Genomic DNA, 25,083 nt, shown 5'->3' with positions numbered 1-25,083 from the left:
CCTCCAGGGGAATCCCAAGGCGTTCCCAGGCCAGCCGAGAGACATAGTCCCTCCAGCGTGTCCTGGGTCTTCCCCAGTTCCTCCTCCCGGTGGGACCTGAACTCCTCACCAGGGAGATGTCCAGGAGGCATCCTGACCAGATGCCCGAGCCACCTCAACTGGCTCCTCTCGATGTGAAGGAGCAGCGGCTCTACTTTGAGTCCCTCCCGGATGACTGAGCTTCTCACCCTATCTCTAAGGGAGAGCCCAGCCACCCTACGGAGAAAACCCATTTCGGCCGCTTGTATCCGTGATCTCGTTCTTTTGGTCATGACCCAAAGCTCATGACCATAGATGACGGTGGGAACGTAGATCGACCGGTAAATCGAGAGCTTCGCTTTTTGGCTCAGCTCTCTCTTCACCACGACGGACCGGTACAGCGCCCCCTTGACGGCAGACGCTGCGCCAATCCGCCTGTCGATCTCCCGCTCCTTTCTTCCCTCATTCGTGAACAAGATCCTGAGATACTTGAACTCCTCCACCTGGGGCAGGACACCCCCCCTGACCCGGAGAAGGCACTCTACCCTTTTCCGGCTCCAGACCATGGCCTCGGATTTGGAGGCACTGATCCCCATCCCCGCCGCTTCACACTCGGCTGCGAACCGCTCCAGCGAGAGCTGCAGATCACGACCTGATGAAGCCAAAAGGACCACATCGTCTGCAAAAAGCAGAGATCCTAAGGCCACCAAATCGGATCCCCTCAACACCTTGGCTGGTCTAGAGATTCTGTCCATGAAAGTGATGAACAGAATCGGAGACAAAGGGCAGCCCTGGCGGAGTCCAACTCTCACCGTTTAGTTGTGTGATAATTTTTGCCTTCTTGAGTTTGATATACGATGCTGTCATCTATACATTGTTGGTGGCAACATGGTTGAATTTAGCGCTTTAGCATTAGCTTCCACAAACGTTAGCATTAGCTGAACTACTGTTTTTAATTGACTTTTTAGGTAGCAGTCCCAACCACTGGAAATCAGTTGACGCCTTGTGAACTCTTTGTTAAGAAGCATGAAGAGAAACTTCTGCTTAGATTTCTGCAGCTGGAGAATCTTCATCTGAAGCACCAGAACGTTCCTCCTCTTCCTCCGTTAGCAGATGTTACTCTGTCGTTTCTCATCTGCTCCACTTCTTTAGATGTTTCCACTCTCATCAGCACCAAGCAGATTGTTTTTCTCTCCGTATTTTCAGCAGTTTTCCATTTGTGTAAAAAGTGATGAATGGGCCTGAAAAGCCTCAGATGCTGTGAGATCCTTGTGAGACATCACTGTTTTTCTTTTTCAGCTGTTTCATTTCTGTTCTGAGGACAGACAGAATCCAGCTGGGCCCCGCCCTGCACTGAAGGAAAGAATTAGCATTTTTTCATTCGTTTTGTTTTAAATCTGTGCATCTTAATCTCCATTTCACCACCTGGAAAGCTTTTATAAACATGTCAAAATGAAAACTTTGGATTTCTCTGCATTTTCCTTTCAGGCATCTAAACATAGTTTGCTTAAAGATGTTTTCAGCTCCAGTTTTAGGCTTCCTGAGTTTTGATTTTGATTTTGGTTGTTTTTTTCCTTTCATCTGATCCTGACAGAGGGCTTTGCAGTGTCTGTTAAAAATGTGGAAACTGGAAAACAAAAGAAGTTTCAGGCCTAAACTAATGTTACTTCAGCTGATGATAATTATCTGAAAGTCATGTTTTTATGGGAAAAAGTCCACAAAAGTCCTACGCCGGACATAAGAGATGTTTTCTGCTTCTTTTAACAACTTTCTGCAATGTTGTCCCAAATTTTACTTTTTTAAAACTCAAACTAAACGCTGCAATGATCAAGGATTCAAATGATTGGTGATTTAAAATGACATAAAAATTCTGTTTATCCAGAGTGAACAGAATTATTCAAACTTCTAAAATATATATTTAGATTCTATGCTTATTGTCAAAATAAAAGTCAAAGTTCTTGTTTTTCTCCACAAGTTTTGCAAATATAGCTGATTTCTACTGAAGCATTTTAATGTCTTAATCAGCGTCTTTTTGAACATGTTTTTACGGTTTTTGTTTGGACTTTAGCTGCTTTTTCATTCACCTTTGCTCCTCTCCTTGTTTCTGGCCATGTCAGCTGCATGGCTGACATGGAGCTGACATGTCAGCCATTAATGGCAAATTTAATTTGCCATTAAAGACAAATTAAATTTGTCTTTAATGGCAAAACTTTGTCTTTAATTACCAAATTAAAGACAAATTAAATTTGTCTTTAATTTGGTAAAATTAAAGACAAAGGAAGAAAACAAGAAACTAAACCAGATGGTCAACACCTCCAGAAAGCCTAAAATCTGAGTCACTGGAATGAAAATCCACAGGAGTGACGGTCGGGTTGTCCTCCGTGTAAAAACCTCCTTTCCAGATGTAAAGTTCTCGGAAAACAGACGAAGCTCTTTTCCTTTTTTTTTCTTGAACGTATTCTGTTAAAGGCATCTGTCAGACGGGAGTCTTTCATGGTAAAAAATTGCGTGCTCAGGTGACAACGACGGCTAATAGTGTCACCTCGGAGCGTCTTCGGTTACTTCAGACAAGTCCAATACTTCCTCCCACTCCCCAGTTCAGTTGGTCTCCTTTTGTCTCCCACAAAAGAAGGTGACACTTTGAATCGCAGGATGTGATGGATCGCCCTGGAGGTCAGAAGCCTTTACCAGTGTACTGGTTTCATCCCAGCCCAGCCGAGCTCCCAGCCTTGAATAGGCGCTGCGAACCTGTGTGTGTGAAGCATTATTAGGTGGGGAGTCACTGAGGCATTGTGGGAAGGATGCCTCTCTTTCTGCACTGGGAGGGTGGCCAGATTGGCTTCATTCACATACAATCAATCTTATTTAGGCCTCAGATTTTCCACCTTAATGTAGGATAAAACAGTGTCTCCAGCCAGAGGCTTCTTCAAATTCACTGTAACACTGACTGGAACAGGAGATCTACAGCCATCAGAATCTCCAACTACCGATTGAGGAAACTTAAATAATTTGATTTAATTTCCCTTTGGTATCAGTAAAGTATTCTTGAATTGATTAGAATTGAATATAGTGTTTTCTGAAAACATTTGGTTATTATGGTTTTAAAATGTCTTACAAATATTTGGGAAATATTTTAAAAACTAGACATTATTTTCCTCCCACTTCACATCGATGAATCTTTGTTTTGGGCAGACGTGAGTAGTAACTAGTTACATTTACTTAGTTACATTTACTTGAGTAACATTTTTGAAAAAAATTACTTTTAGGAGTAACACTACTCTTACTTGAGTAAAATCTCTGGATTTTCTAGCCACTGCGAATAATTTCACTGGATGAAGAACCAAAAACTCACCAGACTCAGACACACATCTGCAGTTTTTGACAGAAACTGATTTGGAAAATTTTCTTGCCTGAATTTATTTATTTTTGTTTCTTATATGAATTATCATCATTTTGGTTCTTAAATTATCAAAATTTCCACCTAACTTTATGTTTCAATCCATCTGATGATGTGATCTTTAAATATTAAATGATTGATAATTTGATCAGTTACTCAGTACTTGAGTATTTTTTTTTACCAAATGCTTTTTTACTCTTGAATAATTACTGGCTACTTTTTACTTTTACTTGAGTTGAAATATGTTGAAGTATTGCTAATCTTACTTGAACACATCTTGTGGGTTCTCTGCTCAGCGCTGGTTTTGGGATATCACATAAAATCCTGATAAAATACACTGAAGTGTGTGACAAAATATGGAAAAGTTTTAAATCAACCTACAGCAGAGGGAAATTCAGCGTTTTTATTCGACATTATGGAGCCAGAGCGAACCGTAAATTACTCGCGAGTCTCATAAATAAATAAATGACTGAAGACGGAAAAGTTTCCTCCTTTCTCACAATGACTCTTTTTAAACCAGCCAAACTCTGACTTTTTCTTTGCCTCCTTTCTTCCCCATCTTACCTCCCAGTAAAAAGGGTCAAGTGCTCCGTTAAAACACACAGTGTATAATTTTATGGGCTTTTCCCGGCGGAGGAGCGGCAGCGCGCGGATCAGTGTCAGGCTTTGTCAGATGCTGAATGGGGGCGGAGGAAGAAAACTCATTAGAGTCCTATAAAAAAACAGCAAGTATCTGCGATCATAAAGGAGCCTGCAGGAGGACAGAGAGCCACTCTGCCGGTGGAGACCTCCTCACACACTCCTTCACCACTCAGCCCGTCAGCGCGCTCGGTGCGTGGCGCACGGACAGAGCCGGGGCGCGCTGCTCTCTGAGAAATAAACTGTAGCTTGTTCCACAGGATCAAACCTTCTTTTTATGATTATTATTATTATCATTACTTTGAAACCGCGGTGTTAATTTAGAGGATGCTCGACTCAGCTTGGAGTAGATGCTGCTTTGTGCTGTTTCTCGTCGCTGCTGTGAGGACGGAGGCATCCCAGGTGTCCGAGGCGCGTCCGAAAGCCAACTCCATCAAGCCCTCTTCCCTGGAGGAGACGCCGATCCAGGCAGCGAACCGGTCGGCCCCGGTCACCAGGAAGCAGCGGCTCCCCCCACAGGTACGCTCCTCCAGTTCCTGACCTGCTAAAAAATGACCTGTGGTGATTTTACGCACAAAACGGAGTAAGATAAGATCGTAAATTCTTTTCCTTTTCTTCTCCATTTTGTGGAGAAGAAAAGTTTCTTTTCTTGTTTCTTGTTTCTTTTCGCTTCTTGTTTTGCCCAGCTCAAGCTCCGCAGCTTTTAATGAGCCTGAACTGCATTTGATTCGCTGTGGATGAGAATCTAAAGCGCTTTATTACTTCAAACACCGACTATTTTGTTCAATATTGATTATGTACTGATCGATTGGTTTTGGTGAAACCTTTACTCTGCGTTTGCTCAAACAACCAAAAAAGTTTGATTTCGCTGCTTTCAAGGCGACATTTGATGCGGTTCATCTTCAAATACTTAGAACACTTTAAAAATATCGGTGATTTGAAACTTGAGTCAGTTCATTAAATGCTTGATTTCTCCAAATATTTTCGGCTTTTACATTAGACAACAATTAAAAAGTGCTTTATGCCCTAAAAATCTTTGAAATAGTCAGTATTTTTGTGTTTTCACAACTACAACTGGAAACTTAAGCATCAAAGTATTTCTAAGATTCTTTGACTGCAGAATAATGTAGATTATTGTGCTTTTTGTGCTTTGAGGTGATCTACAACAGCACTTAAATAACCTGTTTTTGTGTTTCACAAAAAGATTATTTCACCTATAACACGTTCAACCTTAAGTTTAACTGATCAGAGTTAACCTGTAGTTCACGGTTAATTGTCAGAGTGTTACAGTTAAAATACTCTAAAAGTCCTAAAAAGTGTCTGTGTTTCACACGCAGAAGAAAAGATTGCCAAGGAATTACTCTGTAGCTACTTTTATCATTTTTATCCACTTTTATAAAGAAAAGTTTTACTCACCGTTGATGTTCTGAAAGCATTGAAATGACTCCTTTTCTTGTGGTTTTGCAGAAAGAATAAAGGTGTCATAAATCACAGTTTACTGTTACAGATCGCTGTTTATAGTGGGATAATTAGGCACTGTAATTAGGTTGCAGTGGTCAGAGAGCAGCAGTCTGTCTAAAATGGGTTTAATGCTCCCAAAACATCTGAGAAGCTGTTTTATTATCTTCCACATAAAAAGGAAAAGTTTTACTTCCGAATAATTATGATTCTTTGATAATATTCAGGTTATGCTAGTATAAATGCTGTGGTTTGTAATCTAGCCACCATTTAAGCCACTGCAATAGACATTTTTGAGTATATTCATAAATATAATAAGCATTTCTGAGATCACAAGCTGAAGTATAATCCAGTTTAGGTCTAAATATTGCTGCTTTCACACTTTGTTCCCTTTGAAGAGATCTAAATGGCAAAGAGAACCCATGAAAATGACACATTTTTGTAATTTAAAATGAATTAAATGACGATTTAAGACATCACAAACTTTATTATAAAGGTTCTTTGATTAGAGTAGAATGTTACTTTCCAGGTCTTAAAGGATTGCTGACCAAATTCAGTTCTAGCTCTCTAAAAACGGCGGAATTGCCCTTTACTTAAGTGCTCAAATTGGAATTTATGATTCAGGATCGAACTCCAAAAATCACAGAATAAAAGCTGAAACAAGCTCTTCCTGTCATGTGCGAATCGTTAGTGGGAATTTGGAGCGTCGGACCCCTCGTAAACCCCTAATTGCCTTTTCCAACCTGACGCCGCTGGCGGGAGCTGCTAGCATCCACAGTAAATCATTAATGCAGCAGAAATGTGAGAAAAAGTTAACACTTGAGGTAATTTTCTGTCTGGGTCTTGGTGCTGTTAAAGTGGTCCAGACGCTTGCTGGGATTATGGGGCCCTTGCGGGGCGTCTGGGGGCTACGCTAACCCCGCTCAGAATGCGTTCAGCTCAGGTTTTGCTTTTTAAATTGTAATCTAACTGTTAGGACTTAAAAATTAAAGTCCGGGTGGTTAAATCCGCCTCTCTGAGCAGCTTTCCATCTCAGTTTAGATGACTGAAATCCGTCATATTCACCTTGTCTGCGACATCATTTTGCTGTTGCGGTTGAAGTCCTTTAATACCTGCTAAGTGCTGATGGCCCAGACGCGGGAATCGCTGGAAAAGCCGCTCGCTCCTCTGCGGAGTGTGGAAACCTCAAGCAGCGCTGCCAAACCGCAAATTGAACGGCCGCTCCGCCGGTGCCACTGCCGCAGCGTTTGGTGGTTCCGGAGGAGCGGACTGTGGGGGAAACCATCTCCATGTGCAGAGACCACCACAATGCCACGGCGGCTTTCCACAGGATCAGGATGCCGCAGTTTTTATGGCAGGTTAAAGGTCGGGGTGCCTGCTGCATCTCTTCATCACACTGCAAAAACACAAAATCTTACCGTAATTTTATCTAGTTTCTATTGCAAATGAAAAAAAATAACTTACAAAACTTTTCAGCAAGATGTAGGAGCTTGTTTTAAATCTTAAAATTCTTTAATATTGATGAAAAAGTATTTGTTTCATTGGCAGTTTATTTCACCTACAACACAGGAAAAATGTCTTGTTAGACGTGAAATAATCTGCCGATGGAACTAGAACTTATTCATCAATATTAAGGAATTATTGACTTCAAACAAACTCCTACATCTTTCTGAAAAGTTACCCATGAGTTAGTTTTGTCTTATTTCAAGGGTACTAAGATATTTGCGATAGAAATTAGACCAGAAATACTTGGTGGATTTTGTTTTTTTGCAGTGCATGAAGTTTTATATATATAGGTAATAATTCCAGTTTTAGTTTTGGACTTAAAACTGCAGGATTTTCTTTCCAAAGTGTGTCACAGTGGAAGTTTAAACATCATTTGTGAAGCTAATTACTGTGATTAAAGCAGCTGGGTGCAGATTTGGAACAGTTTGCTCAAACTGTGAATCAGTGGGTTACGTATTACCACTCTGCACTATGGCTCTCCACCCAGGGTGCCAACATCTGAAGGTGAAAAGGTTTTCAAATAAATCAGTTTTGTATTGTTGGTTTGAATCACCAGTCAAAGGGTTTAGGTATCATCTTAGTGGTTCTGAAAAGTTTGGCTACGTTCCCACAGCAGGAAAACCCAAATCTGACTTTTTCACAGCAGTCTGAACGGCCCGGTTCTGATCTTTTCATTCCCCACAAAATCCAATTTGTGCCACTTCCATATGTGGAACTCAATTAGTTTTCAAAGAGTCTGCAGTCTGAACTTTCATGTTGCATTTTATCCGACTTTTATGTCATTGTCGTGAGGCATGCGTCATAATTCTGCACCAGAAGCAGCCAGACAGCGAATCTGGTCGTAAACATTGACTGAAAATTATCATTATGAATTTCAGGAAGAGGTGAAGTTGGTGAAGCATCGCCTTACAGCTCCACCTCCCATAGATCTGACTCCACAAACAAACAGACTTCTCTACAGAAGCTGTAGTCAATGCTCCAGTAATCTCTGTTGCTATTAGTTGTGCTTTTCTTTTCATCAGCTTTCATTTTATCGGCGTCCGTTATTTCTTTCATAAACAGTGCGCTGCTGTGTGATGTCTGCGTTCTTCGTCTTCGCATGCAGGTTGTTTGGGATTTTGAACCGTTCACACAGAAGTCATCATTCAGTAATATGAACGACCACATGAAAAAAAAAATGAATCAAAGAATTGGAACTGAGCATGAAGACCTGCTGTGTGAACGCAGCCTTAGTAGTTTTGAGAAGAGACTTCAGAGGCGTGTGTGTATAAACCCAGGCAGGAAGCATCAGATCTGACCACTTACTTTATTTGGTGAAAACAAAGATTAACTTTATTGAACAATCTGGGCAGCAGATGTCCATTTAGGATTCCTCTGTCTCCAGAAGGCGACTGTTAAGGAAAAGGACAGGAAGTAGAAAGTTTATCCGTTCATTTCGATGTGAGAACAGACACTGCTGGTGTCTGACTGCTACTCTTTGACTGCGTCATATTAGAACTAGAAATGCATAGAAATACCAGTTTACTTGCAAAACAGGAAAAAGTTTGAGGATTTTCTTTTAGAATGATGGCAGCATGAGGTGGGGGAGGGGTCGCACTGCTTCGCTCCATTCTGCAGGAAACTTCCTCTGGCCTCTCATTTAAGATGAATAAAAACCTCTAGCTGTTTTAACGCCGAGCTAAACTACCACAACACATACTCAAATAGAATTCAGTTTCTTCTTCAGAGGTTTTCAGGTTGTTTCCTTCAGTGGTTCTTGGTGCAGCGCCCCCAGAGGCGAGGAAGGGAACAGGTTTTTCAAAAGGCTGAGATCGTTTGACTCAGTGCAATATGAACATAAACCGCAGCAGCTGAAAATGTAACAAATGTTGCAGCTTTGGTTCCCAATCAAACTGAGTCTAAACGACTATAAGGTGTGAAAACAACCTAAGAAACTCTCTCTCTTCTTTTTAGATTTCAGGCCTCAATATTCTTTTTTTATGCCACAATGTTGATTATTTACTGATTAAGGAGACATTTAGAGAATTTACAACAATATTTCTATGAGTGAAGAGGAGGAACAGACACCCAAACATGTTAGCATTTCCCTACTCCAGACAGGAAAATGCTAGCGCTGGCTATGCTAGTCAATGCTAATGTTTCCCTCCTTCATTTGGCTCAGGCACAGAAAAAAAGCAAGTCAACACTAAATCGCATTATTGAGAATGAACATCTGTCAAACATATTTCTGAGTTATCCGGTAAATCTTACTCCGCATCAGATTATGTGTGGGTAATATGAACTTAAAGTTTTATCACAATATTGTCTGGCAATATTGTGATAAAAGTGATGATAAAATCTATTTCTCACTTTTATTATGTAACTGTCTGGCAGTCAGAGCCAAACAAACACAAATCCTGCTGTTGAAAAACGTTCACATTATTAATGAGTCACATAAAGAAGTATGATTTATATCACTAAAAAGCACAAAGTATTTCATCATATTTGTTAAACTTATTGATATTTATTGATACTCTCAGAAACAATTAGTGGAAAAAATAGTAAAAATAAGAATCCCGACAATACAGACAGTTTTAGAGGGTTATAAACATTATTGGTTGGTATTTATTATGGCAACAATGAATCAAAATTCTTATCATGAAAACAATGATCACTTTGAATGATAAAGAATATGATAAATACACCAGATTTGCTTCATATGCTTTTTTACACTCAAGTCTGTGAGTTTTTGCAACACTTGGTTTGTGCTAAGCGTCCCAGTCAAAGTAACAATCTGATGGAAAATGTGTTTTAAAAAAATAAACAACTCTGGGAGAATTTCTCCCAGTTCAATTCAATTCAGTTCACTTTATTGTGTCCCTGAAGGACAATCCAGTTGCATCAAGTAGTGTTGGCCAACTCATTCACGCAAACTTTAACATGACAATTAATAAAACAAAGATAAGAAGGTCCCTCAAAAACAAATGTCAAAAAATAAAGATAATTCTCAGAGTAAGATACTAACCGCTCAGGACTACTCTGCCTAACCCCACTTCACACAATCTGAAGTACCGCTTAGGGACCCTCATGTGTGGTGTTTCCTCTGATGACAGAGGAGACCTGTGTTTATCTTAAAAAGGCAAACAGGCCCAGATTTCCCATGATGCTCTTTGAACTAGCTCTTCTTCTTTGTGTGGGATCAGCGTGGAGCTGAAGACGCCGCCGTTCCTGGAGTCTCAGAGCGTCTTGGCTGTAAACACACGTGTTTTTAGTGATGAAAGCAGCGGCGTTTGAAGGCGGTGTGAGTGACTGGTGCGCCGTCATCCCCATGTTATCCGATACTGGCCGTCTTCTGCTTCCAGGGCATGAAGTCTGTTTACTCAGCCGCATTGTTTATTTGACTCCTTCAGGCCCGCGGTGCTCATTAACACCATTCATAGCTTCAGGTTTCTGACGCTCCTCCTGCCATCATGAGACAGAGTGACAAACACGACTGAACTGTAGAGGAATCATGAAAAGTATAGATTTCACCTTTCCCCGTTAAAGGATTTTGGTCTTTACAGCTGAATTATGGCTCATGTAGAGAGTATTATGTATTTTCTAGGCACACAGTTCCTTTTATAGCATAAATAACTATACTACCTTCTGTTGTTGATGTAAGTGTAACTTTAAAGAATATTGATTTTGTGTCACAACCATATCTGACGCATTGAAATTAGCCTCTGTCTCTTTAAGAACCTTCTACCCTTTCCAACACTCGCTAACATTCTGGTATTTAATGGCGATTATAAAAATAAAAATTGTTACAAAAAAATAATATACTGACAAAAAAAACAATCTATTTCAGGCATAAAAAACACTTTTGTAAATAATTTTTCCCCAATATGAAACTTATTAAACTAATATTTACAGTAGGAAACGTTTATAAAATACTTCCTGTGACATCAGAACAACAAAGCTGGTGTATAAACAAGAGGTCTCACTCCAATATGATCTCTTGGTTTCATATTGGAGTGAAACCAAGAGATCAAAAAAGTTATTTTAACCAACTTTTTTTAGTTAAAAGGTTTCATTCAGTGAAGTTACTCATAGTGGGACGAGTGTCAAAAGTTTTACTGACATGATTTGGTTTCGTATATCATAAAGCTTTTCGATCCTCAGGTGTTATTATTATTATTATTATTATTATTTTGTTAAAACCTGGTACAGAATTTGGAAAAAGTTTAAAGGTGCATAAAGAAACTCGTTAAATCATATATTAAGATGATAAATAGAAACAACAGAAAAACAAAACAAATTTTGTGCAATTTTTATACAACTAAGTGCAAATAAATAATAAAATTTGAGAGCAAATCAACACAAAATTTTTCTTGAGGTTAATTTCAGAAACGACAATAAGAAAATAAAATAAAATCTGACTTTAAAGTATCAGTCTGACTGTTATTGATCTGATATTGACTTAGTCTCGATATCTTGGACCGATCCGTCCAGCCGGCCAGCATTCACTTTTTCTTGGACAATCGTTTGCATTGTGTTGTTGACTTTACAGCGGTGCATCACACTGAGCATGCATGCAGCAACAGTGGAGAGGAAAAACTTTCCTTTAACAGGAAGAAACCTGCAGCAGAACCAGAACCGGGTTCAGTGTGAGCATCCATCTGCCATGACCAACTAGAGGTTTTTACTAGACAAAGAAATTAATCCGATTTAACATCATTTTACTTGTAATAAACCTTTGATTTATTACAAAGGTTTATTACAGCATCATTATCTACAGAAATAAATGCAGAGAACTGTGAAAGCAGTGAGAACTACATCTGGATTTTCAGTTTTTCCTCATCATGATAATCACTGCAGCCAGAGGAGAATCTTTACTAATTAAACTGAAACTGATGGCTCTGTTAGAATGATGTGTTCTTTTGCTGTCATTGTTACATTTTTTAGAGTTTTTATGCGGACTAGACCCGAGTAGAAATTACATTCCTGCTGTTATTTATAAGCGTAACGGAAAACTTCCTTGGAAATGACATCATAACTGAGGAATGGGTAGATGGAGGTAAATACGGGAAGGATTGTTTAAGGATCCTGCAGTAAATCCCTTGTAGATTGTTGCTCCCGCACATTTAATGTTTCTCTTCAAAGCAGCAGGTCTTCACCGGCACGAGACCCGCGGTTTCCCATATGGACCTGTGTCTGTTTATCACCAGCATGCAGGGCAGGGCTCAGAGGACGCACCGTGTTTACACACTTCCTGCGCAGATCCAGGGGCCTCGCTTTTATGTGTGAAGGCAAAAATAAGGGAGCAGATATGAGATGGGGACGATGCATCCGAATGTCCCTCAGAAGTGAGACGAGGTGTTTTAAAACTGAGATTATCAGCTGTGGCTTGAGGTCCCGTATCGCTCAGATCTGTCTTGCAGTTTGGTTTTTGATGGAAGAGGTGTCCTCAGGTCTGCGCCAGCCTTTCAGATTCATTGATGCTGATCTGAAAGTGCAGCTCAGCCGGACGGACAGATCTGAAGTGGCCCAGCATGTGGCTGGCCCCGCTTGTCTCCGTATTTAGATAACAGCACATTTTTCTTGTCGGGGGAGAAAAATTCCAGCTGCACATTCCCAAACTTCTCCTCATATTTCCAACAAATTCATCTGCTTGTGTTTGCCCCAGCAGCCCTGAGGAATGTACGCATCTCTCTTAATAAACAGAGCCCAGCTTTGAAGTTGATGCTTTAATTCAGAAAAAAAACTATTTTCACAAAATCCATGAAGTATCACATCAGATTAAGGCAGTAACCGGAGTTACGACAGATTGTTTTAATTAAGGAGTATGACTATCAGTCTGAGGACCATCTTAATGTCGGTTCATTAGGCAGAGGGCTGGAGCCGGGGGTGATAAGCACGACGGCAGACAACCTGGTCCTTTCGAAAAACCAGAGACTCCAAACCAGATTATTGCACGTTTAATCTGTCCTCAAACGGAAATGTTAAATGGCAGTTTGTGCTTTGAGAGAGAGCTGAAGGTTGTTAAAGATGGATTTCTACAGAGACATTGTTCGGCAAACAGGAAAGATGTGGCACAAGAAGGCTGGCTGCACTCAGTTTTTAATACCTTTAAATCTACTTAAAATTACACCCAGGTGTGCAGCATTATTAGCTGCCTTCAATGACTTGTAATGTGTTATGCAACATAGCAGAGCTGCAGTCTGTAATGGAAGAAAATGCATATAAATTCACTGCACGAATGGGAAACTTCTTCTCTGTTAAATGAAGCGCTAAAACTGAGAAAATTGTAAAAAGATTTCTGTTTTTTTTCTGCTCTGAGTCAAACGATCCAAACCTGTTCCCCTCCTCGCCTGTGGGGGCGCTGCACCAAGAACCACTGAAGGAAACGGGATAAAAACATTTGTAGAAGAGACTGAGTGCAACTTCCTTCTTCAGGAAATAAAAATGGAGTGGTGTCAGATTTTAGCGGTTGTAGGATTTCTCTTTTATCAATGCCAGAAGACCACGAGTCATGCGTTGTTTTGGTTTTATTTACCCAGAATTCCCTGCGTTGTAGTCCACTTCCTGCTTTTGGAGCGGTCTCCCATCCATTTGGTGTTCACACATGCATTCAGACTTCAACAGAACCAAAACCGGTGTATAGGCGGATCAGAGTTTGTTTTTTGGTCAGCAGTAGAGTTTGATCCACAAAATGATTTTCTCCACAGGAAAACATACATTAACTTCATCCTGCTGCTTCAGCAGGATTTAACAGGAAAAATACAACCTGCTGTTGACCAAATGTTGATAAATAAATTCCTCCAAGTCTGTTTTTTTATTACTGGCCACAATAGAATATTTATTTGAATACTTATGAATTCAAATAAATATTCTGTTTATAGATATTTATTGATATAAAACTTGTTAGCTAAATATTTAGTTTGGATCCAAACTAAAGTTTAGTTTCGATCAATAAGCCAATATTTAATCCATTTGTTAGGTCCATTAACTTCCTAGTTAAATATTTTGTTTAAAACTGTGACATTTATGAACAACTGTATAAATATGTGAAAATATGAAAAAGAACCTTCTTATTTTTCTCTGGCAACAGGCTAAATAATTCAAAATATCGACTGTGTAGCTTTACAAACACTGATGATGTCTAATTTATAAATGCTGCTTTAAACTACAGTTGCTGTTTGTGAAATCCCCACTGGGGTTTTGTGTTTCTAAATATTGCTGTTGATTGTTTCAACATTTTTAAACCCCAACATATTAAAAGAGCCAACAGAGTAAATGAACAAATCTTTACATTTATAAATCCAGAGCGCAGCAGCTCTCTGCAGAGCTCTGTAATCCATGTTGAAGCTTTTTATTTTTACCGTTTTGTTTTGAAATAAAACACACAGTAAAAGTGACACAAACTCGTAACTTTAAACCGTGGCACTCAGGACATTTTAATTGGTGTCTGTGAGCCAGCAAGTTTGTTAAGCTCCAAACCAGCTGCTGTGGCGGGAGAAATGGCAAAACTTTCACTGAAGAGAATCAAATCCAAGTCATTATTGTTTTTATGGAATATTGTCTTTAGCCAAAGTTTATGGCATTTTAATCCATGAAAAAAGATTTAATTATGTGCAAATATATCTAATAATGAGGTATAGAGAAACGGGTGAAAGGATAAGCTTTAATAAAAAGCTGTTTCCCTCTTTTTTCCTTTTATTATAGTACATAAAGCCTTTCTAATAACCACCTTTAAGAAGCATTAGAGAAAATCTATAAAACATCATGGCTCTGTTACTTTCATCAACATGTTAAGTGTTTGATTTCTTGGAATCTGACATGATGATGGATGAGCATTCAGCTTGAATTCAAGCTAATTTCTCTTTGGCTCCGTCAGCGACTCCATCTGCTCTCAAAGAGTCAGACTGGCAACCGTCCAGAAAGCTCCAATCATCTTAATTTTCCAAAGCCGAAGCACAGAAGAAATAAATTATAACATACTGGAATATTAATGCTGTTTATTTAAGCATTTTTGTCTGAACTGATCCCCGTTTTGTTTAGTTTTTTTCCGTTTTTTGTTTGGCGCGACCAGCCATCCTTACGGACGCTGATATGCTGAACCCAGGTTCTCTTTTTCTAAGAGTGTGGATGTAATTATCTCACCCAGACTCAGTTGGGGCATGTCATGCTCAGTCCCGTGTTGAATAGTTGATGTTTGTCAGCGGTGAGCCGCAGTAAATCAGGTCTGTCAGCGCAGTACCAGCTGAATGTGGATGCGGTGCAGCAGCCAAACGCGCTCGTCTGAAACTCAGCGCCGTTCATGTCGGTTCCTCCCCCCCCTCCCCGCTGTTAGCATGTTTTTGGAGTTAATCTGGTGGGAAAACTTTCCACCTTTGATCATCTCTCAAACTTTGAAAGCTAAACATGTGAATAATAATAACAAGAGGACGTGAATGTCAACGTGTTTCGCCTCGGAGTCTTCACATCTTTATTCCTCTATTAACTCAGTGCAAATTCAATCACTTTATTTCATACATCTACAAAGTTTATTTGATTTGTGGAGCGTTTTCGCCAAGCACCTTTGCTCCCACTCCAAGTCCAAGAACAAAAGGACTTGCATGTGAAAGGAACGTTATAAAGATACTGGTTCCAATAAAACTTCTCTCTGTATGTGGAAAATGTGGAAGCTGTATCTGCTAAGCAGGGCCGCAACTACATATTTTTGAGGTGGATGCGAACATCATCATTGTAGGCTAGCTTAAGCTAACCTGAATATTTACAACTCTCTTGCTGATACACTGACATTTCTTACCTTCTGTCTTTCAACCACTTTGAAAAGCTTTTCTTCGTCTCTCCAACATCTTTATCCTTCCCCCTCTTCCCGGAGTTTTTTCTGCGCCCCATCTTTAGCTCCCTGTTGTTGAGGCATTACTACAAATTTAAAAGAAAACAAAACGCGCCTCAGCCGCTGCCCAAGCTGCCTGTATGGGAGGGGGGCGCCTAATCAGTGCTGTTCCTCTGTTATTGATCATTTCATACACAAACAGCTGTTAAGTACATAAAATGCTGACTATATAAAAAAAATTCCCCACATCGTTTTTGCACCCCCTCTAGTGCAGCGCCCCTATGCATTGCATACACTGCATAGCCACCTTTTGCGCCACTGCTGCTAAGGTGTCTTTTTGTTTTTCTAGTGATTTCAGCTCCTTATATCCGCTGCTGCACTTTGTAGTCTATTTACTCTTTCTGAAAAAAACAAAGTCGAATTTCAGCTAAATGAACTATGAAGGAGTATGATTGCCTGCTAAAATTCCCTTCAGTTCCAGATCATTAAAACTCTGAGCACTTTGTGAGGCCTGAGTGAAAGGGAAGCATTCCTAATCACATTTATTTTCAGTTGCAGGCAACAGTTTAGGGAAAGAACAATTCCAATAAAGATTATTTTGATGTAGAAAAGAAACGTTGGGACTAAAAGCTAGTATAAAAATACTCAAGAACAGTGAGAGTCTGGTGCGGTTATCTCTAATAAATCATGTAGAAACACACATGGTTGTGTTTGGCTAAGATTTACTTTGGTGCAAAGCCTTATATTGGAGCACAGCCTTGTTGTCCAGTTTAACCAGTTATTGTAGGTTCAGTTTAATGGTTGTTTTTTATTGATGCTATCAGAGCAACTTTTCATTTTATTCTGGAAGGATGAAGTCAAAGCAGCGATGCTACAGTATTTATTTTATTCTGTGTATTTCTACTAAATATACACAGTAGAAATACACGCTTCGTATGTTTTATTCTTATTTTAATCAAACAGCTTCCACCTCGAAACTGGTTTAATCAACCTCAGGCGATAATGAGTCTTTTACATCTCAGAGGAATTTTGGCTCTCTCTTTTTTGCAGCATTGTTTAAATTCTGCCATATTGAAGAGTTTTCAGCCAGGAATAATTTGTTTAAGGGCATTTTACAGCATTGCAGTAGATATAAGTCAAGACTTTAACTAGACCACTGCAAAATCTCCATTTGGTTTTATTTTTGAGCCATTAGTTGATCTTATCAGTCCTCAGAATATCTTTCCAAATGTTTTGGGGTCATTAATTTGTTTTCTGGGAATGTCTGGTTCACATGGAAAAATAGTTATTCAGAATTTTGACACCATTTTCCGGCAATCTTGAGGATCCTGCGATTATCATGACAACTCTAAAGATAATCAGAAGAGATATTCCTGCAGTGTGTTCAGAGTGATTTGGACCGCTCCGATCGGGGATATTCACCATGTCGGATTGTCTTGGCCCGCAGCGTGTGCGGCGTTTTTCCCACGACAAACGAGAACGCAGCCTGGTGAATGTGACGCGCAGCCAATCAGAGAGCAAAGTGACAAAAACAAAATTCAGGAATCCAAAATGCAGAAGACCAAACAACTTCCAGGGTGGACCAGACGTATTTTTGAGTCGTTTTTCTCTGTTAAAAATAATCCACAAATTGTCGCCATTGCTTATTCCTGGTCGGCCATGTTTGTTTACTCTGAAGTCACGTTTGGTCTCGAGAGATTTTAAGAGATTTCAATTTTGCCATCTGAATGTTGGTGAGTGAAATCGGTTCCTCTGTGGTGTGTTGTCTTAGGTTTTGAATCTTGCAGTGTGAACCAGGCGTTAGACTCACCTTTGGGTTCTTTTTGGGTTGAATCATGACCTCTGACCCCTGCAAGGATATCTGAGGTCTGCAGAGATTGAAATGTCCATGTCTTCATCATTTTAGATAATGTTTCTCTCTGCGGCTCACTGGAATCCCAAAGTTTTAGAAATCACTATCACCTTTTCTTAATTTCTGTTGTGATTTTGTTTCTCATCCGTTGTTAAATTTGTTCAGCTCATGTCATCATGTGTTGCTTTTCGAGATCTTGTAGCCTACTTCATGTTGCCAGATGGGTTCTGCTTATGATGATTTATTGATTCTGGACCCAAAGAAATCCATTTTGCTTTCACTCAAGATCAGTTTGGCTTGATTGAATTCCCTGTTGAACAAGTTAATTAGAAATAACATTTTGTATTTGTGGTCAGTCTGATATTAAACTGACTTTGTGACAAATTAAAGTGCAACATTTCGCAGCTCTGCAGGCTCTGATCAGGATAGAGTTGGTGCTTTCAGCACCGGGAACAGGAAGAACATCTGCTGAGCAAACTCTAGATACAGTTCAGTTGTTATTAGTTATTTTTACAGGTTACAGGTTATTACACATTAAACGTGTTATAACTCAGTTATTACAAAAGTGGACATGATCCCTTGAATTCAGTTTATTTATAAAATGAACCAAATCAAGATGATTATCTCATCTTGATGAGATTTCCATTCTGGAAATTGATTTAGATGCTGATTATTGATGGTACAATAAATGAAAAACATTCAATTCTTATGGCGATTAAAATAGAGGTTCAGTTCTGATTCATTTTTCAATGCAAAAACAGTTTGATGACTTAAATTTGCCTTTCATTGGGTTTATTTATTTATGTATGTATGTTTAAACTGAAGTATTGCATTTTTCTTTTACATCACAGTTTCCTGTCACCTATATGCTGATGATTCTCTTCTTTAGATTTTAGCTCATTATTTGAATTTAATGATCATCAAAAAAAATGTAAATAAAATAAGAAAATTATTATTTATTTTAAATTTCAAACGTTAATTTCTTGGGGAGTATTTATAATTAACATTTCTAATATTGAAGTTTAATGTTAAAGTGTTTATACTTAATCATACGTTGTAATTTGAAACTACAGATTTTTTGTTTGTTTAATAAAACAACAGTCCAGTTTTACTGTCTTTTTTTGCTGACGTTTAATTTTTATTTTAAAGCCGTATTTACTTATCGAGTTCTTCTCAGTTCAAATCAAACTTCTCCTCAGTGCTTTTCTTTGGTTTTAATGTGAAACCTGCAGGTTTGTTAATATTCAAATAGAAGTAGCTAAAGAATTTCCTTACCTTTCATTTGCCATGTTTCACTAAAATAAAATAGTTTTTTAAAGAAAGAGTTGAAGATTGCATAAACAAAATGTAAATATTTAACACTTTGTGTTTTTGCACCATATAAAGTTTAATAATTCTGCAACATTGTCGTTTGTGTCTGCAGCAGGTGTATCCGTGCAGCAATGACAAGGAGTGCAGCGTTGGCAGCTACTGCCACAGCCCGCAGCAGGCCTCGTCGCGCTGCCTGTCCTGCCGCCGCAGGAAGAAGCGCTGCCACCGGGACGCCATGTGCTGCCCTGGGAACCGCTGTAGTAACTGTGAGCACCACACTGCCATCTGATTTCATTTTAATTATGCATAAGTTCAAAACTAAATTCAAGAACTGGATTTCTTTTCTTTGAGGCGTTTTGCAACCAAACTGATTTAGACTGGAAACTATGTTTGTTTTGGATCAAATATAAGTCTAGTTTATTTATTAAGCACGTTCAAAAAACAAGTTTACAAAAATAAGATAAATAAAAGACATAAAACAAGAATTAAAACTCGGGCCAGGGCCTTAAAACGCTAATTTTGATTAATTCATTACATAGATTTTGTGTCAATCACTTTTTTTACATACATGTTTTGAGGAGGAACCTTTGTATTCAGTTGTTTCTGGTACTCCTGTAAATCTGATGCACAATAAACAGCAAAGCTGAAGCTGCTTCTCTCTCAGCACTGAGGTTCGTTTCTGCTTTAAAATCTGACTGGACGTTGAAAAAGACAGAGTTGTGTTCACATTGTGCTAAAATGAGTTAACCTATTAGCTAAGCTACTCAAGCCTTTTGAGTTGCTAAAACAATCCTTAGCAACCTGGCTTAGCTAGAAATCCTATCATGTTTGCTGCAGATTCAGACGTGTAGAATGATAATAATGAAACATCACTTACTTAAAGCTGCACATTTTCATGCACCAAAGAAATTCGCTGCCAAGATGAAATAGTGTGGAGTCTTCGCTTCACTTTCAGTTTGACAAAAAATATCAACAATTTCTGTATTCCTAAATACTGGGTTAGCTGTAGAATAACAAAATATTTCTGATCTTCCTGCTGTTTCTTTTGATATCACTCAACAGCTATGAGTGAAGGAAGTGCATAGAGTTGCATTCAAAGCCTCTATTTACAGCTGAATTTCTAAACACTGTTAGATCTTTACATATCACCAGCTGGTGTTTAGAAATCCTGATTTAAACTTTGTGTATAACTCCTGTTTTCATCGCTAGTAATAAATAATGTTTGTATACAATGACTGTTTAAAACATTGTAGAGGGATTTATGTGTTCCCTGCAGACACTAAGAGGACAGGAAATTAAAATGTTTGATATTTAAAACCTCACACAGTGAGTGAGCATTGTCTTGATTTAAACGCTGCTGCAGTAAGTACGTTAAAATCAAAAACTTGAAGCATGCATCGCTGAGATGACTGAGTCAAACCTTAACTGGTGGAGGTTTCAGCCTTTGTTGTAAAGCAGTGTTCTTACAGAAACTATCCTGTAGCTCACGCACTCATAAAGATTTATTATTGTGAGTGAATCAATAGATTTATATATCATACTCTTCCCAACATGTTGGAAAAAAAATTCAATATTTCTGTATTTTACTGGATAGTAAATCTCTGAAACATAGTAGTAAACCTCACTCCATATTCCACTCAATTTACAAAAAATCATTTCATTTTAATCAAAGATACATTCAAATGTATCCTAGTTATCAAACAGCCTCAGTTTATTATTTAAATTAGTTTAAAGAGATCAGAATAATAAAACTTCTCTTTTACATTCTCTTTAATCGTTACCCAGAAAGAGTTCTGGGTAACGAAGCTGTCAAGAAACAAGCTGTCTAAACATTGTTTTTAAGTTCTGATAGCTTATTGTTCTTAAATTGTTAGTTATTATAACTTAATACAGTAATTTGAACTAAAAACCATGTTTTTCACTTAGTGAGAAATTAAAATTTTAAGATATAAAGTTTTGGATAAAAACCGTTCATAATCTTTATGGATCCATTTCAGTTTTCACACACATTGCCACCCAAGAATGCTGCTTTATTGAAAAATTAGGTAGAAGCAGAAAAAATGAGTAAAAGACTGTTGGCATGGCAACAGTGATAACTAATTGATAAATAAATTTCCCAACGTGAAGCACCAACCCTGCAACATCATTGGTTTTAAGTGTTAAGAACAATATTCTGAGTGTTTCCATCAACCTTCAGACGTTTAGAGTTGAGCTAAAACTTTTTCTCCTATCAGTGAAAACTTCTCTGTGGGCCGGCTGGATGGAAACCAGAGAAGATGGAGCGGTGTTTCTGAGAGCCATCTAAACAAATCAGCGAATGAACCAAACAGAAATAAACTAGACACTGCAAGACTGCACAAGATTGAGTTACAGAAAGAAAGTATTAACATGCATGCACATTAGAAAATAAACACCGATCTATAATGAGGTTTAGGCTCAATCAAATGAGAAAAAACACAAAACTAATCAAGTGCACATTCGCTGTGTGTCACTGAACAGACTGATCCATTTTATCTGATAAGATCTAATTAAACCAAAACTCCGGGTCAGAAATCTGCAGTGAGCACTAGTGTCTCTAATGCTGTATTTTCAATAAATATACATAAAATACATTTGAAGGTGGCTCAACTTGAAAATGACGGTTAATCTGCTGGTGTGAAAATTATAATTAGAAATTAAAGTTAATCAAATTATTAACAAGAAACAAAGTGTCCAAACATTGTTTTTAAGTTCTGGTAGCTCATTGTTCTTAAATTGTGAGTTATTATAACTTAATACAGTAATTTAAACTAAATGATTATTTCACATTATGTAGGAAAACTGTCCTCACCCGGTTGAACAAGCACACATTTTTATATTGTTTTCAATAACGTTATAAAGTTAAAGTAACTACTTATCTTAAGTTAGAAGAATTTCAATTCTTGATTCCATTTAATGAACTTCTCTTGTGCTACCAAAAAGCATCCAAAATGCATTTTGTTCTTGCATACCTACTTTTTGTTCCAGTTTCATAAAGCAACAGGAAAATAAAACTCCAGCTTTTAACACACATCAGAAAACTTCATCACCAGCTCAGTCACACACATATGCAGTGCTGCTGCACAATCTATGCAACAATAACAAGATAGCCTACTTTTATCCAGATACTTCACTCACTTCTGCATGCTGGATGCTTGAAACTGAAATTAATATAATGACTCAGAAAATGATTCTTTGACCACTTGGGGCCCTCATATATTTGATCAATAAATATCAAAATGAAAACATATGTCTTGATGCAGCTGAACACTGTGGTTTTCACACGTTTCATCCCAATACAGATGCACTATTCAAACCAGGGCTGAATCAGAAACCAATATACTTCAAAGATGTGACATCTGACATGTGTCCTGAAAATCTTCTTAAGTCCAGTGTCTTTACACCCACATAACGGGTGTTTTTAATACAGCAGCAGGCCTGGGAAGAGAGGAAAAAGGTTCAGGATCCCTTTTCTGATATTCTTTTGAAAGTTTTCTGTTGAGTTCCCAAATTGCTCAGCATTCCAGAAGTCGTGTGTCTCAGGCCTGCAGTACATTCTGGTCTTTTGAAGAGCCTTTCTAAGAATCTCTATTGTTTCCATGGAAAAGTCCTGCAAAACAAAAATCATGTGACCTAAATAAACTCCAATGAATCTGCGATTTGTTAAACCGCCAAAGAAAGCAGACAGATTAAAAACTCTTCTGTTTTTAATGACCTTGATGTCTATTTTTTTCCTTTTCGCTGCAGATATTTGCATCTCCATCTCTGAGAGCGTGCTGTCGCCTCACATCTCTGCAATAGATAACCCCAACGTGTTGTCCACCAAAGACCACAGCTGGAGGAAGAAAGGGAGGGGCCAGCCTAAGCATGTGCTAAAGGGTAAGATTTCAGCCTGAAGGGGTCTAAATCTGTCTGTTGTTCCCCTTCTGGAGGTCTAGAAGTATTCATGGACTCTGCCAGTCCACAAACTATGTTGATAATTGGCTTTCTGCTCATGTGTCAGCAATGGTGTACCCGAAGCATAACATTACGAAACCACAAAGCTTTAGCTGTTTCTGCACCTAGTTGGAGCCGTGATGGCAGTTTCACAGGGAGCAGCACACTTTATGTGAAATACAAGAACAACCACAGAATGGAGGTTAGATTCTTTATTGCTAATAAGTCACTGAGACTCCAGCTTAGCACTCATGTCACCTGATTTATGTTAATGTGAGACTCTGGAACAAAAACGTCTGAACACACAACGCACCGAAAAGAAATAGTGCAAAAGTTTTAAACCAACGTTTATATTTGTAATACTGACTTACAAGTGGAAACATGTGAAAGTGGCTCAGCTTGAAAATGAAGGTTCACCTGCTGCTTTTAATATGTCAGAAAAAGTATCTAAAAAATAGAACAAGGAAGCATTTATTATCAAATTAATATAACTACTTTAAGTCAGAAGAATTAAAATTCATGTTTCAACTTGCATAAACAAAATATCTGATAATACTTCTTATGAAACATCACACTAAATTCTCAGAAACATTTATTTTGAACGGGATTTAAACAATGTGAGAAGACCTGGTACTCAACCACAGCAAACTGACATATTAAATATATACATATTAATATATTAAATATACATTAAAATGAACATTTGCCTTAACACACAAGCGGCAGGTCAATGTAGTACACAAGATACAAAAACCTGCCATTAAGCATCCTGGGATATAGTTCCCCTTCTGCCTTTTCCTTATTTGTTTTTTTAAGTGCTAGCTCAAAAACCCTCGTTTACTCAACCCTGAGACAAAATTAATAAAAAGTTAGCAACGCAACTTACTGCTCTGTTTCTCTTTCACAAACTCAAACATGTCAGTAAAAAATCTATAACTTACAAGATTTGTTTACACAACAAAATGCAGCTCAAATGTTTTACAGTGTGAAAGTTTAATTCTTCTACGGACTTTTTGAGATTTTCTTCAGACTTCTGCTGCAGTTTTATGATAATAAACCCCAAACACCTACAACTATGAATGAAAGATGGCTCTCTAAAGTACAGGAGTCTCAATGCAAATGCACTCCACACTTTTCAGTTCACAAAATCCAAAATGGTTTCAGGCCAGTGAGTACTTTTTGTTGTTTTGCTGTTGGCTGCTTGTTGACTCATCACCGTGTTTCCTGTTCTCCTCTCTAAGGTCACGAGGGCGACCCCTGCCTGCGCTCGTCCGACTGCTCGGACGGCTACTGCTGCGCCCGCCACTTCTGGACCAAAATCTGCAAGCCGGTGCTGCGGCAGGGAGAGGTGTGCACCAAGCAGAGGAAGAAAGGCTCCCACGGCCTGGAGATCTTCCAGCGCTGCGACTGCGCCAAGGGCCTCTCCTGCAAGGTGTGGAAAGATGCCACCTCCTCGTCCAAGTCAAGGCTGCACATGTGCCAGAAGATCTGAAGCGGAGGCAGCTGCCGTGGGCGCGGAGGCCTCGGTCTCCGTCTGCCACGGAAAGCTTTAAGGGAGAGAATGGCTTGTGGCTGCACTGAGAGGGAGCAAAAGACAGAGACTAACAAGAGACAGAACAGACTGCTGCTGCGTGGGTTTCAAACCCTGCAAGCGGACAGCGAATGGAAACGCTCTGATGTGTTCGCCGTGAGCCGCAGCCACCGCTCTCACGCTCAGGCACGCATCTTTCAGACACACAGGGATGGAAGAGCTTTTCTCCCTGCTTCAAAATAAAACACAACATGTTCAGAGAGCCACAGAGAGAGCCGACGGATGCTGTGATGGATGTGGACTTTGTCAAGGTGGAGACAACTGATGTAGCAAACTTCTTTTTTTTAAGCTAAAATACATTAAAACAAATATTCATTACAAGGCTTTCAAATCAATATTTTAAAGTCATTATTCTAATATTTCTTAAAGGGGCAGTATTATGTAAAAGTAACTTTTTATAATGTTATTCCCTCATCAAAAACCAACCTGGAGTGTTGTTTTACATGTTTGAGAAATCCTTTAATCTCCATGGCAACCATTCAGTTGAGTAAAACACCTGGGTGGACCTAGCCGCACCTTCGCAGCTCCTTCAGACTAGCCAGCAGGAATTAGCA

At 38.9% G+C, this 25,083-nt stretch overlaps 1 protein-coding gene across 2 annotated transcripts; it reads left to right on the top strand.

The window, feature by feature from the left end:
- Positions 1-4,053: 4,053 nt before the first annotated feature.
- On the top strand, positions 4,054-24,847 carry dkk2 (dickkopf WNT signaling pathway inhibitor 2). 2 transcript variants are annotated; one of them, XM_032564175.1, is made up of 4 exons: positions 4,054-4,573; positions 19,100-19,250; positions 22,750-22,881; positions 24,180-24,847. In XM_032564175.1, exons 1-4 carry the CDS (start codon positions 4,382-4,384, stop codon positions 24,428-24,430), a joined length of 726 nt encoding a protein of 241 aa, XP_032420066.1. In that variant the 5' UTR covers positions 4,054-4,381; the 3' UTR covers positions 24,431-24,847. The 2 variants fall into 2 exon arrangements, with proteins under 2 accessions (XP_032420066.1, XP_032420065.1); XM_032564174.1 differs by having other exon boundaries at positions 4,058-4,573; positions 19,097-19,250.
- The last annotated feature ends 236 nt before the right edge of the window (positions 24,848-25,083 follow it).

Source organism: Xiphophorus hellerii, chromosome 5 (genome assembly GCF_003331165.1).
Source record: "Xiphophorus hellerii strain 12219 chromosome 5, Xiphophorus_hellerii-4.1, whole genome shotgun sequence".
Taxonomy (NCBI): Eukaryota; Metazoa; Chordata; class Actinopteri; order Cyprinodontiformes; family Poeciliidae; genus Xiphophorus; species Xiphophorus hellerii.
The sequence above is the reverse complement of the archived record's forward strand: the minus strand, read 5'-3'. Positions and strand labels throughout refer to the sequence as shown.